The sequence below is a fragment of the Pelodiscus sinensis genome, chromosome 1 (genome assembly GCF_049634645.1).
Source record: "Pelodiscus sinensis isolate JC-2024 chromosome 1, ASM4963464v1, whole genome shotgun sequence".
Classification (NCBI taxonomy): Eukaryota; Metazoa; Chordata; order Testudines; family Trionychidae; genus Pelodiscus; species Pelodiscus sinensis.
The window spans coordinates 200,930,407-200,943,836 of record NC_134711.1 but is presented as its reverse complement, the minus strand read 5'-3'; the positions used below and the strand labels follow the sequence as shown (position 1 = coordinate 200,943,836).

At 41.2% G+C, this 13,430-nt stretch overlaps 1 protein-coding gene across 17 annotated transcripts in view; it reads right to left on the bottom strand.

The window, feature by feature from the left end:
• DMD (dystrophin) overlaps positions 1-13,430 on the bottom strand; it is a 2,108,520-nt gene that overhangs the window by 72,952 nt on the left and 2,022,138 nt on the right. For all 17 annotated transcript variants that reach the window (XM_075916549.1, XM_075916586.1, XM_075916651.1 and 14 more), the window contains 2 exons: positions 10,003-10,088; positions 7,375-7,532 (listed from right to left, as the gene is read on the bottom strand). In XM_075916549.1, coding sequence (XP_075772664.1) covers positions 7,375-7,532; positions 10,003-10,088 — 244 coding nt within the window. The remainder of the gene's footprint in view (positions 1-7,374; positions 7,533-10,002; positions 10,089-13,430) is intronic.

Sequence of the window (13,430 nt, the reverse complement as noted above, 5' to 3'; positions counted from 1 at the left end):
CAGCTGGCGCCCCAGGCAGAAGGCGCGATCAGCGCCTCTGCCTGCACGGCCGTCAATGGCCATGACGTAATCACGGGGTGCCTAGGCCGGCGGCACCCTAGACAACTGCCTAGTTTGCCTAGCCTCACAGGCCACCCCTGCAAACACCTTTCTCCCTCAGACCTGGCTTTGTTAAAAAGGGGTAAACAAAGATGACAAGAAGAATCAATTCTCTATAGTTTCTAAGGCAAGTGCTATTTCACAGTCAAATATGAGTAAGCAATCACAATCATGACATGAGCTACATCCTACTACATAGACTACTTAAGCTATTCTTAACAATTAAGATGATGGCTTTGATCTCTTGCTTTATACTAAACTAAGACAGGGGATTATTGACACGTCAAATATAAATAAAATAAAATATTCTGAGGACATTACTGATAAGGTTTAAACATTCTATTTGTTATCACTGAAAAAACATGATCATTCTTCTTTCTCCTCACTTTGCCCTTATCATTTTAACATACTTCTGTTCAGACGTTCGCTTTTAGATATGCTCAAGTTTGGTTCTGAAAGCTATTTTTGTTAATTTTCACTTCCCTACAAATAGGCTCACAACTTCCTAATGAAACACCACCAGAGAAAAGGCACTTTTATGACCTTTATAGCACAGCATCATGCAGAGGGGTCTGTTAGTCTTTTGTCTTGTAACTGTAGACTATGGTCCCAATCAGGACCAGAACACAGACACACAGGAATATCTGGCTCAAACTCCAAAGAGCTTATAAGCTTTTATTCTAGCTTTGGTTTGTCATAGTACATACTTCAGGAGTGGGCACACAATTAAAATAGTTTAAAATGTCTCTCTTTATTTTCTTCATCACTAATACAGTTTATATTTATTCATGACAAATATAAACTATAAAAAATTACAGTACTTTGTATTGGTCTGAATAAAATAATATATCTGACATTTGGTATAGGCATATTTGCCTACTTGAGGATAACATTCCATATAAAAATTCCTGCCCGACACATTTAATTTCATTGGGGAAAAACATCCCTAAATAATTTTACACCACAAAGAAAAAAACCACCCCTCACACTTCACAAAGGTATTGAGGAACAGCAGCTACTTATTTGTCTACTGAGCTGAACTAGCCTACTGACCTGTGGCTCTTCTTTTGCTCCCATTTCATAAAGTTGCAACATCATGGCAACCCATGGAAGAAAGGTGTGTGGTTAAAATCTAAATGATAACGATTTTTTTGTATTCATTCTATTTATGCCCTATTTATACTGGCCAAGGAAAATATGTTAGCAATTTTCCAACATGATTCACTAGAAAAAAATACTGGTGCGGTTTTCTTGTCTAGTAAACAAGATAAGGCCTGGTGTTGGAAGGGAATGTGGACAATGTCTTTCTCCTTCTCAGCCAGGGACCACCACAGTGAAAGGGTGTTTTTTGTGTTTGTGGCCCGATTTTTCTGTGGGTCATCAGCGCCCAACCCAAAAAAGATTCTCCACCCCTGCTCTATAGTATCTTTTCAGTTTTACTTAGAAATGAACCCTACCTGGAAAATACTGAACTTTCACTCAACAAAAACTAGAGAAAAGTACCTTTAAATTGAAGATCATGCATGCTAACCACACTTGCTGAAGGCACTGGACAACATTTTTTTCTTAGCATGTAACACTCTCCTATTCTTCCCCCTCCTCCCCCCAGCATTTGTCCATCATGTTTACTAAAGAGGAGAAAGATAGTATCTTCACACTGCCACAATACAAGAGAACATTCATACAATTTTTCTTGGACTTTACAGGTAATCGTTATGAACACCGACCCAAGCATTTTCATCAAGTTTTTCTGACCTCGGTTAAGATTTTTTACTTTAAAACCCCTCAAGATATAATTACATATTTCTGGCTTGGGGAAGATATTCCCAGTTGTATAAGCAATATATTATTATATTCCACAGCACATCCTTTCTCCCCACAGTTAGTATCAGCACCTCCTTTCCTTTCTCAGCAACCAGGACCAAAAACCAAAACCAAGCCTCTGAGCTGGTGGGAAAGAAAAATAAAATGAAAACAGCAGCCTGAAGTAAAAAACTCATTCCTTATGACAAAGAATGTGCTTGTGGGAATGGTAAGTATTTTATTACCATTTGCACAGGCTTTCTAAACAGCAGTGCTGAGAACACATGCATGTTGACTGAACAAGACTGCTCTCCCCCACCATTCCCAAGGACTTGTACTTCAAACAAAGACCAACAGAGACTTTCCCCCTGTTATCTCCTGGTACAGTAAACACCACATGACAGACAAGGCTGTTGCCAGGGCACCTAACCTAAGGGGGTTGTGAGTCTGAGATTTGAAGTACACTTTTGCTGCTGACTCTCTGAAGTTATCACTAGGTTATGATAACCACAAGTAACTAAATCAAATAAATATATAAAGACAAGGAATAAACCAAGCTCAAAGTAGAATTCTTAGTAATTAAAAGAGACATATGAAGAAAGAGCTAACATCAGACAACATTTAGACACAACAGTCCAAATCACACATTTTTTGAATTATTTTTCTATATTAAATTATCTCCCTTCAAGAAAATCCTAGGAGAAGGAGCAGGTGAGGAGGGGCAATAGTGTGGAGCAATATCATTCCAACCCATAAATTCCACATGCTAACCTCCCACCTTCTCTATTTCAGGGACTCCTTGCAATCCTCCACTCTCTTCCTCATTCCATGAGTTCTGTCCTTCCCCATGGCACTGACACCCCTCAGTTATGTGTACGCCCCATCTCCTGTCCATAGATGCCCCACTTTCAACCTCCCTATCTCTACTTCCCCTACTCCAGAGTTTGCTGTTCCATGCCTGCCCACCCATTTTTCCCTCTCTGGGCTCCTGGTTCCTTCTGCCCCACAATTCTCCTTCCCCTCATTCCATCAAAGGGCTATTCTCATCTTCCTCTACTTCTCATTCTCTAGGTCCCTGCAAAATCCTGCTTTCACCTCCTCATTGGCAAATCCACTCCCCCCTTAACTCTCCTTCACCCACACGTGTCCCTAATTCCTCCACCACCATTGCCCCATCTCTCAAGTTCGTGCTACTGTCCCATCATGCCCACTCTTTCCCCTCCCATACTCTCCCCTCTTTACAGGGCCCCCACTTCCTATCCTACAAATACTCTTCATAAAGCTCTCTTACTTCTTTTTGAGTTGAGAATACATTCTACCTCTGATGCCTGAAGGCAGCAGGAGGCACCAGAAAGATTCCTTTGCCTGCAATGCTGCCCGGTGTGGGGGAACCTCAAGTTTCCTGTGAGAAAGGCTCTTTCAATGTTTTGATTTGCAGCAGATTTAACATGGAACTTCTGCACACTGATGGCTAAATATTCCTGGAAATTGTGGAATTGCAACTGAGTGTCAGACGTTCTTTTGGTCTGCCAAATGTCTTCCTCAAATACCTTCCTCTCCATGTCACATATATATCCATTTTACTGTCTTTTCTACTGTATACCCACAGGCTTGGGTTCTTTTTCAAAAACAGTTTTTTACAATCTCTGTCCCTCACCTTTGTGTTTCAAAATAGTTTTGTGTTTTCTACCAGAGGCAGAACCTTAATGTGGTGCCTGGAGAGACTGTAGCCTTAGGTCAAGGATGTAATTTATATAGGAGAAGGGAAGGGACAGACTTCATAGAAATCGGAATGGATAGGGAGCATATTTGTAGATCTCCTTTCAGCATCCTGTGAAGTTGCTGCTGCATTATTGTGTGTTGGTCTGACAAAACCTAAAAATGGCGCAAAGAGCATTGCTACAAACCCCTGAAGGTTGTAACAGGAACTATTCTAGCTACTAAAGTTCTTATTCCTTGTCCATCACCATGGCATCTTTTAGTGTGGTTCATGATGCAATTTTTGCATAAAATGACTGTCTTCAGGAGTGGGATTGATTATATCAAGGAGAAAAAAAATTAAAAAATGAGGGTGAGAGGAAATATAAAGCCTTTAGAACTAAACTGATCCACTGTCCGCTTGTGGAAAAGGAAGTCAACCCTGAAACTTAAAGTGACAATTTTTTTTAATCTACCCCTCACAACAGGAATACCATACAACTGTCTATATTTAAAAAAATCCAGTAACTGAAGATTACTTCCTGCCATTACTATTCATTGAAAAGCACTTGCTGTAGATTGCTACACAGTTTAACTTGAGCAACATGTACAAATGCAGAGAGACAGTAAGGAGAGAGATAAGAAAGGGTGGATGAGGTCATCCACTCATTTATCGTTATGTAGAGGATGCACTGACGAGCACAGCAGAACATGCATTTTGCCCTCTCGTCTATAATCTCCTTTAAGCAGTTTCTTTCTTTCTTTTATCATTCTTGATGCATTTTAATCTTGTGATGCAGGAAAATGGAAGTGTTTAGGTGTGCATTTCATTGTTGGACAGGACAAAGGATAAGTATCCCATTTTTCTCCCAAAATTAAAAGTGTGTAAATTGTATCTGTTGTGAATTTGAAAAAAAAATCTGGACTGCTCTGTGTATTCTTCAATAGACAGCACAGTAATGGTCATAGATTTGCTAAAAGAGAGCAGCATTATCTCTTCAAACAATGAAACAAACTGAAAGCCTGCTTGTCACCTTTCTCAAACAATGCTAGTGCTGACTCTTCACAGTTCATTCATTTGACCCAGTCTGACCTCACTCATCGAGAACTCTATTTTTCATTGTTATTTATACAAATTGGACTATACACTGGATGGTGCAGGGGGTGTCAATTATTTTTTTGGCCATCTCATTTTTTAGTCAAGATATGGTCAATATCCAGATCCAGGGACAATAATAAAAGTAATGATAATAAATAAATAACGAGTACTCCTGTGGCACCTTAGAGACTAACAAAAATATATATATAAAGTATCAGCTTTTGTGGGAAAAACCCACTTCTTCAGATGAGATAATCTTGAGTGAGAAAAAAAGGGGGGAGGGCCCTCAGAATAAGAAGGGAGAGAGAGGAAAAAAAAGTATCTGTCAATTGCAGCCCCGGTGCTAATGAAGTGAATTAAGTGGGCTGGAAGCATCCATTCTTAGCTTTTGATGTCTAAGGAAAGCTGGTTTTATAATATGTTAACTTGAGTCTTTGTTCTGGTGAAGGGAAGCAGTGTCAAATTTGCATATAAAGGTCAATTCTGCACTCTCTTTCTCTGTAGTTGGCTTGTGAAATTCCTTTGCAGAAGAATGGATACTTTTAAGTCCATTAATGAGTGCCCATGGCAGGTTAAAATGTTCCCCTACAGGTTTTCGTGTGTTGCCATTTCTAATACCTGTTTTGTGTCTATTAATCCTTTGTCATAGAGACTATCCAGTTTGGTCAATATACATGGCAGAGGGGCACTGCTGACACTCAATGGCTTATGTCACATAGAGGATTCTCTATGACAGGTATTTTTTTCCCTTCCCTCCACCTTCTTATTCTGAGGGTCCCCCTTTTTTTCCTTAAAATAATCTCATCTGAAGAAATGGGCTTTGCCCACGAAAGCTCATGATACTTTATATATTTTTTTATTAGTCTCCAAGATGCCACAGGGCTACTCACTGTTTTTAAAGTTACAGACTAACACAGCTACCCCTCTGAGACTAATAAATAAATAAGATTTTGCAATAAAAGTTTTAAACTCACCCTCCCCTCTGCACAGAAACTTTCCAGCTACAGCGTGGTGCCCCGCCAGGCTCCCGGACAAGGCAAGGAGCTGGCGGCACCACCAGGCTGCAGCGCCCTGGCTCACTGCGAGCCCGGTCTCGGCGCGGCACACGGGCAGCTGTTGGGAATGGGGGGGCTCAGCAAGCTTAGCGGGCAGGGGGCCCCCGTGGCAGGTGAAGAGCCAGGGTGCAGCGCCCTGGCTTGCTGCCTGCCCGGTCTCAGCGCAGGCAGCTGGGCAGGAGGCCCCCGCAGCAGGCACGAGCTCATCTGGGCAGGGGGCCCCGGCCACAGGTACAAGCCCAGCGTGGCACGAGGTCAGCTGGGCAGGGGGTCCCCGCCGCAGGCGCGAGCCCCTTCCTTCCTATATATACACACCGTAAAATCACGAGTATAATGGGGGTGCGCATTATAGATAAGAGTTCAGTTTATTCCAGAATTCTGACATTTAAAAGGCAGGTGTGCATTATACATAGGTGCGCATTATACTCACGATTTTATGGTATGTCTACCCTACAAATGCTACAGCGGCATAGCTGAAGGTATGCTGCTACAATGTTGTAGTGCAGATACCTGTTATAGTGATGGAAGGGGATTTTCCATGAGTATAGTAAATTCTATTGACCTAGCTGCATCTATAGTTATGGGTTAGGTCAATCTAATTACATCACACAGGACATGACATTTTTCACAGTCTTGAACAATGTCCCTAGATTGAACTATGTTTTAGGCATAGGCTAGCCCTTAGAATGACTGTTGCTCTCCGGGACAGCTGTGATCCATAATTGATATCTCAGTGGAGATCACCTAAATCAGCTTATAACAAAAAGGCACATGCGCTACTGGAACACTGAGCGGCAGAACCGAACCTAGGCCCTCTGGAGCTTCATACATGAGCCTCTTCAGCTTGAGCTAAAACCAGCTGGCTCTCAGTTCAGGCTATAGAGAAAATTCATTCTCTCTCTCTATAAGTGGTCCTAATGTCACTATACGGGACAGTGAACCACACCAGTAAGTGTGTGGGTTAAACTAGCAGTAGGGGTAAAATAATTCACATTACATAAAAAAAGAAATTCCCATGTGGCCCTGTAACACAACCACTTTTAGCTATTTTAGTAACATACTGGGGGTATGTCTACACTACCACCCTAGTTCGAACTAGGGTGGTTAATGTAGGCAACCGAAGTTGCAAATGAAGCCCGGGATTTGAATTTCCCGGGCTTCATTTGCATCTTGCCGGGCGCCGCCATTTTTAAAGCCCCGCTAGTTCGGACTCCGTGCCTGTGGCTACACGCAGCACGGACTAGGTAGTTCGGATTAGGCTTCCTATTCCGAACTACTAGTACACCTCATTCCACGGGAAATTCAAATCCCGGGCTTCATTTGCAACTTCATTTGCAACTTCGGTTGCCTACATTAACCACCCTAGTTCGAACTAGGGTGGTAGTGCAGAAATACCCTTGTATTGTAGACATACCTCAAGAAGAAACTACCTACTTCAAATGCCTTGCCAAGAAAAAAGATTAGCAAACTAACATGAAATTCCCCAGAATTCAATCCTTCCTCTTCCTTTTCTGCTCCTCCTCTCAAGGGATTTTACTTGTCCTCTTCTCAGTGACAGAAATGTAAATAAGGTGGAATTAAATAAAAATCAAAACAAAAATTTCAACAACATATGCTTACAAACTGGAAGCAGCTCCTAACACTAGGCTCAATGTTACTCCCACCAAATGATGCAACTTCGCCTAGCTGTCGTGGAATCTGGATGGAGTCATGAAGGAGAAGGCCCAATCGGCGCTGGTCACAGAATCCAGTGGAACTTGCCACTTGTTTGAACAGGTCTAGAGGGATGAAAATGAAGCAAAAAGAGTTTTAGGGACAGAACACAATAACCGGGACTATATAAATATTACAGAAAAACAATTATTCTCAGAGGTTAAAAAGTGTGGTACAATTATGGGAGAGGCCACATTTTATGGACCCCCATTAATCTATCTTCTGTATTTATTAGGTGCTAATATCTGATTAGATCATGAGCGTCTGTCTGTCAGAAAGGACTATTTCAAATTAATGGTCTAACAGTATTTATAGAATCAACACAGAGCCAACACGGGCTATAACTCCATTGTACAGTTACTTAGACTGCTACCATAACACACACACGTATAGGGTCTCGGATACAAAAAAATCTTGTTAACATTAATGTACATATAATCTGAACAGCTTCAAACATATAGCCCTGAGGAACTGATTCTGTTTCACATAATGTATTGCTCTGAAAAAGAAAAAAAGGTCCCTAATTTTGATATTTCATAAAAATTGAACTCAAGATTTTTTTGAAATGAAAGAATAAACTTTATACTGTTCCAGAGCCCTACCACCTGCTGGGACTGTTATCATATTAAGTTTTCGTTTTTGAAGTGAAATGTCATTTTAAGATCTGTTGTATTATAGCAACACTATCAAAAAGGAATCCTTACAGGACTGAATTATAAGCACAATTTATTTTGCTGGGAATTAGTTACAGTACATATACTTTCAGGAGGTTTTAAAGTTTGTAATAAGGGGAAAAATCAAGTTAGGATCAACTGAAATATTTATTTCATACCACCACAATTGATAATTCATGACCTGAATAAATTCTGCTTATTTTTCAAACAGTACAAAATGTCACTAGTGTAATAATAATTATGCTTTCACAGATGTGGCCTCCTACATTACACCAGGGGGAGGAGGGGATGGAGAAGAAGGGAGAGTGCAATTATACCGGAATGCCAAAAGTTGTATAGCATAGCTTTGACAAGTGTTTTTTTCTGGTTTGGTTTCTTTTAATTAGAAGAGTATAAGAACATTATTCTTGTCATATCTGGTCTCAGAAAACATGATTTCAAGACAAATTCTGCCCTCCCCTCCATGGCCCTGGAGACTTTCCCTGGCAGCAGAACCAAAACTGTTCTGTTGCACAAGTGAGTGGCAGACTTCCTGGGCAGAACTCAGCTCCACAGGGACTCCCAGATCAGTGAGCAGAAATGAGAAAAGTCAAAAGATCAGCTGCTTTGATCTGCCTGTCTTCTCCACTCACCATAAAGAGGGTCATTGATCCCTTTCCATTACTACAGCAACAGGCAGTAGAAACGGAGCAATGATGGAACAAGTCCCACAGCCCCAGGGAAAGGAGTCCTTTCTTCTCACACACTTCCAACCACACATGTTTTAATTTCCTCCCTATTAAATCATTTATAATCATATACATCCTCTTCTGGAGAACCAGTATTCTACACTTGCAGGGCAATAAATTAAATTTCATACCTATTTCCCATCTCTAACTTTTGTAATCCTAACAGGGTAGTACTTTTTGGGGGGAAACTTCTAAAGACCAAGTTTTTATATTTTATTTTACTTTGGCCCAATTTTACAACATATTTTAAATGCTGCCATGAAGAAGGAGGCTGGTACAATATATTTCCATATTCCTGATACTTTAAATCCTTTAAAAAAAAATCTTAATTTTCAAAATGATACTGGTTTAAAAGTTCATGTTGAGTCAAATCCTAAAATTCTTGCTCAAGCTCCTACCCTGCAAACTAGTACATACAAATATTACCGTTGAACTCAAGAGAGGTACCCATGTGCATAAAGCTGCTCACATGAAAAAAGTGTCCAGATCTGACTTTATACTTATTCATTTAAAACTTGTATTGGCTTCAAATGGAATTTTTCCAGGTAAGGATTTGGTCTACTTGAAAGCATGCGGAATTCTGATTTTTAAATGACACCCTCCTTCCTTCTTTCCACACACACATAAAATGAAAAAAATGTGATTTTTTTTCATTAATATGCAAATCTTTATTGTTCAGTTAGGAATAGCAACTTCCGTGGCACAATATTTTCAAGTGTGATTTTGCTACCACTGTAGACATCAGACTGAAGATACTGTATTTCATTCAACATGCTAGACGTTGCTCTAAATATAATTTTTCTTGAAACATTTTTTACTTGACTTTGTCACCTCATCATTTGATCCTTTCTACATTGGTCAGGGAACAAGTGTTAGCTTCTTGCTATGACAAATCATATGAAATGTTGTCATTTTTTTTGTATAGCCAGTATAAAATGTTTAATCTACTATGGGAAGGAGGTGGGGATCTACACTACCCAAGACACATAAAAATACATTGATTGTACAGAACTGTTCTTCACTGAAGAATTAGAAGATATAACAGGTCTTTTCTGTCCCTTATTTCTATGATTCCATGATATACAAGAAAAAATAAAAATGAAATAAAATGTAAATTAAGACACATGACTTACATCTGTATTTATCTTCCAAATGTGCTTTACACAGGGAAACTACACCGGTTTTAAAAGATAAGACACGGATCCTTCCTGTTCGACCCCTGTTGATGATGATACATAAAACAAACATTGATTGGTAATATAATCCACACATATAAGGACTTATTTAGGAGAATAATGTAGCTTTTAAAATTAAAATCTTAGAGCCCTGATAATCACTAAGGCTGTGTCTACACTGGGCCACTTATTCCGGAAAATCAGCCGCTTTTCCGGAATAAGCTGCGAGCTGTCTACACTGGCCCCTTGAATTTCCGGAAAAGCACTGACGATCTACTGTAAGAAATCAGCTGCTTTTCCGGAAAAACTATGCTGCTCCTGCTCGGGCAAAAGTCCTTGTTCCAGAAAACTGTTCCGGAAAAGGGCCAGTGTAGACAGCACAGTAGTCTTTTCCGCAAAAAAGCCCCGATCGCGAAAATGGCGATCGGGGCTTTTTTCCAGAAAAGTGCGTCTACATTGGCCATGGACGCTTTTCCGGAAAAAGGGCTTTTCCGGAAAAGCATCCTGCCAATGTAGACGCTCTTTTTCTGGAAATACTTATAATGGAAAACTGTTCCATTTTAAGCATTTCTGGAAAATCATGCCAGTGTAGACGTAGCCCAAAGGTTTTTAAGAACAGGTTGGACAAATAAAAACAGGGATGCTTCTGCCTGAGCACAGAGGGCTGGACTTGATGGCTTCTACTACAACATTTCTAAGGTTCTACTACTACTTCACAAAAATGAATTCTTGTATATCCTATACATGGCCTGTTGAATATACTGGTTAAATATTATTAATCAACAGCTCCAAGACAAGTAACTGGTTGCCATTCCATAATTAATGCTACATTCTGCACTTCAATCAGGGATTCAATGACTCTTAACATGTATGCAATGACAGGGTGTCTCCCCACAATTACAACACTTACTGACTACAGAATAATTTTTCTGAACATTCACATGTACAACACCTTCAGTTTGAGAGTTAATATTAAAATGGGCCCTGTTTAAAATGCAATAGCGTGTGCCATTCTGTTTTTCTAGTCCAAATGATCTTAATAACCAAATCAAGTGTACTCTTCAAATTTTCCATAAACTGAAAGTGGATACATTTGAAGACATTTTAAATGATTAATGGTTTTTTTTTTCTTTTTCTTTTAATATTTAAAACTGAAAGTACTTCAGCAAGGACTGACTAATAAATGTTCTTAAACAGAAAATGCCACAAAGAACTGCCCTCTTTTAAAATGGCTGCCATTTCCTTTTGTATTCAGTAGGAATGAAGCTATAAGCGACTTTACAAACAATTAATCTTTTAATATGGATGACACTTTCCACTGTTTACAATGGAAGTGAAAGCAAGATGTCTTCAGGGAAGAGGGGGGGTTCCCTACTGTATATTCAGTCATCCTCTTCCATAAGGGCAATCTGACTTCAGTGCTACTGGGAAGAGGTGAACATTTTGAAACATGCCTCCCTCATTTCTATCACTATCCCTCATTAGTGACACCAGAGAGGTAACATTCAAACACTTTCCACTCACTTTAATTAACTTGTATAGGCCCATTCCAGTCTATATGTGGTGTCTAGTCATCCTACTTTCCCCTATCCAATTGTGCTCTGTAGCTTCCATATGACTACAGCTGATCTATCTCAGTCCACAGAACTGACTGGAGTGGCCATCCTGGGCCCTGCACTTTGGGGGTCCCACAGAAGCTGCTCCAACCATCCTATGTATGAGATGGTCCCCCCCATATTGATGTTAGCCCATGGGACCTGGGGGGGGAGGGGCCCTGGGGAATTACCTGGGGGATCTGGCTTAGGACGTCAGCAATGGTTGGGCATCCCTGCACTCATCACAGTGGCACGAGCTTCAGGAAGCAGAGTGACCAGGTAGGCTGCTCCATTCTGCTGCCATCTCCCAGATGGTTCACTGCACTTCACTGTGGTGGTGGGAACTGGAGTAATCCAGCCCTAGACCATTCCACTGCAAAGCCAAGCAATTTGGCTGGGAGATGGGTGGTGGAACAGAGCGCAGCAGGCTGTGGGCTTGCTCTGCTTCTCACAGCTCTCACTGCTGAGAGTAAGTGCAGTAAGTGTAGGGGGCAAAGGAGAGTGAGTGACTCTTGCTGCTATCCTATGCCAGGATCCCCAGTAATCCCCTGGACAGCATCACTCGGGGGGGGGGGGGGGGAAGCTTCAGGGAAGGGTCGCAATTGGAGCATGATGGGGGGGCAGAGCAAGGATGGTAAGAGGAAGGGCAGGGGCATGGCCTTGGGCAGAGGGGTTGTTGCCCCAAGCCCTACACTCACCAAGGGACAGGCCACAGGATCCTCTATGACTGTGCCTCATAGAAATCCTTCTCAGAACTCAGTTTTATTTCAATTAACTTTAACTTCCATCTAAAATCCCAATTTTGTTATATTTAAACAAAACAATCCTGCTTCCCCAAACAAATTATCAAAATGTGTACAATACAATAAGCATGTGTCTAACAACTCCTTTAGGCAGAGGTCTATCATTAATTTTCTGCCTAAAAAATTCAACTTTCACTTTTGTAAATGAAAATGAGAATAATAATGTATACAATTATAAAGGGCACCTCACATTGTGCTGCACAGTATATGAACAGTTTAGCCAAGAAATAAATATCCTCTGTAATACAGGTTGGACCTCCCTGGTCCGGCCACCTCAGGATCTGGCGGAAATTTGCCAGAGCAGGGGAGGTCCCCTGACCCTGGCCTCTCAGCCTGCTGCCCCTCCCTGCTGCTGGCTCCTTTTTCCTGGCTAGGCTGCCTGCAGGCTAGCCTCAGCCCCACTGCTGGCCAGGTGGCACATAGCCCCACGCTACCCCTTCCAGGCTGCCATGGCCATATAGCTGAGTGGCAGGCAAGTCCTGATTGTGCCCTGCCACCACCTGGGCTGCCTTTGTCCCACCACTGCCTGGGCTGCTGCGACCCCACCACCACCAGATTTGGCAGGCTGTGCCAGACTTCCAGCAGCTGGCCATCTTGCTCCGGGGCTCTCATCCAGGAATATTCATGGTCATGCTGGATCACGGATATCGCCAGACCAGAGAGTCCCAGTTTACAGAAGAGCATCCTGTACTATCAAGGTCAACAGAAAAGCCAGTTGCACGCACTGGCCCAAATTGTACTCTCACATAAGACTAACATACTTTAGTTGTAAAACAAAACAACAACAAAATCTCCACTGAAATGAACAGACACAATACAGATTTACATGGGTAGAACAGCAGATTTTGGATCCCTAAACACATTCCATTTTTAAAATATTATTTTCTATTTATAAATTAGCATTTGTTATTCACTTATAAAAGTTTAACGTTGTTATTATTTCCTTCTTTGCATTTCCTCCCCTTATTCAGATCCTTTACAAATTCAT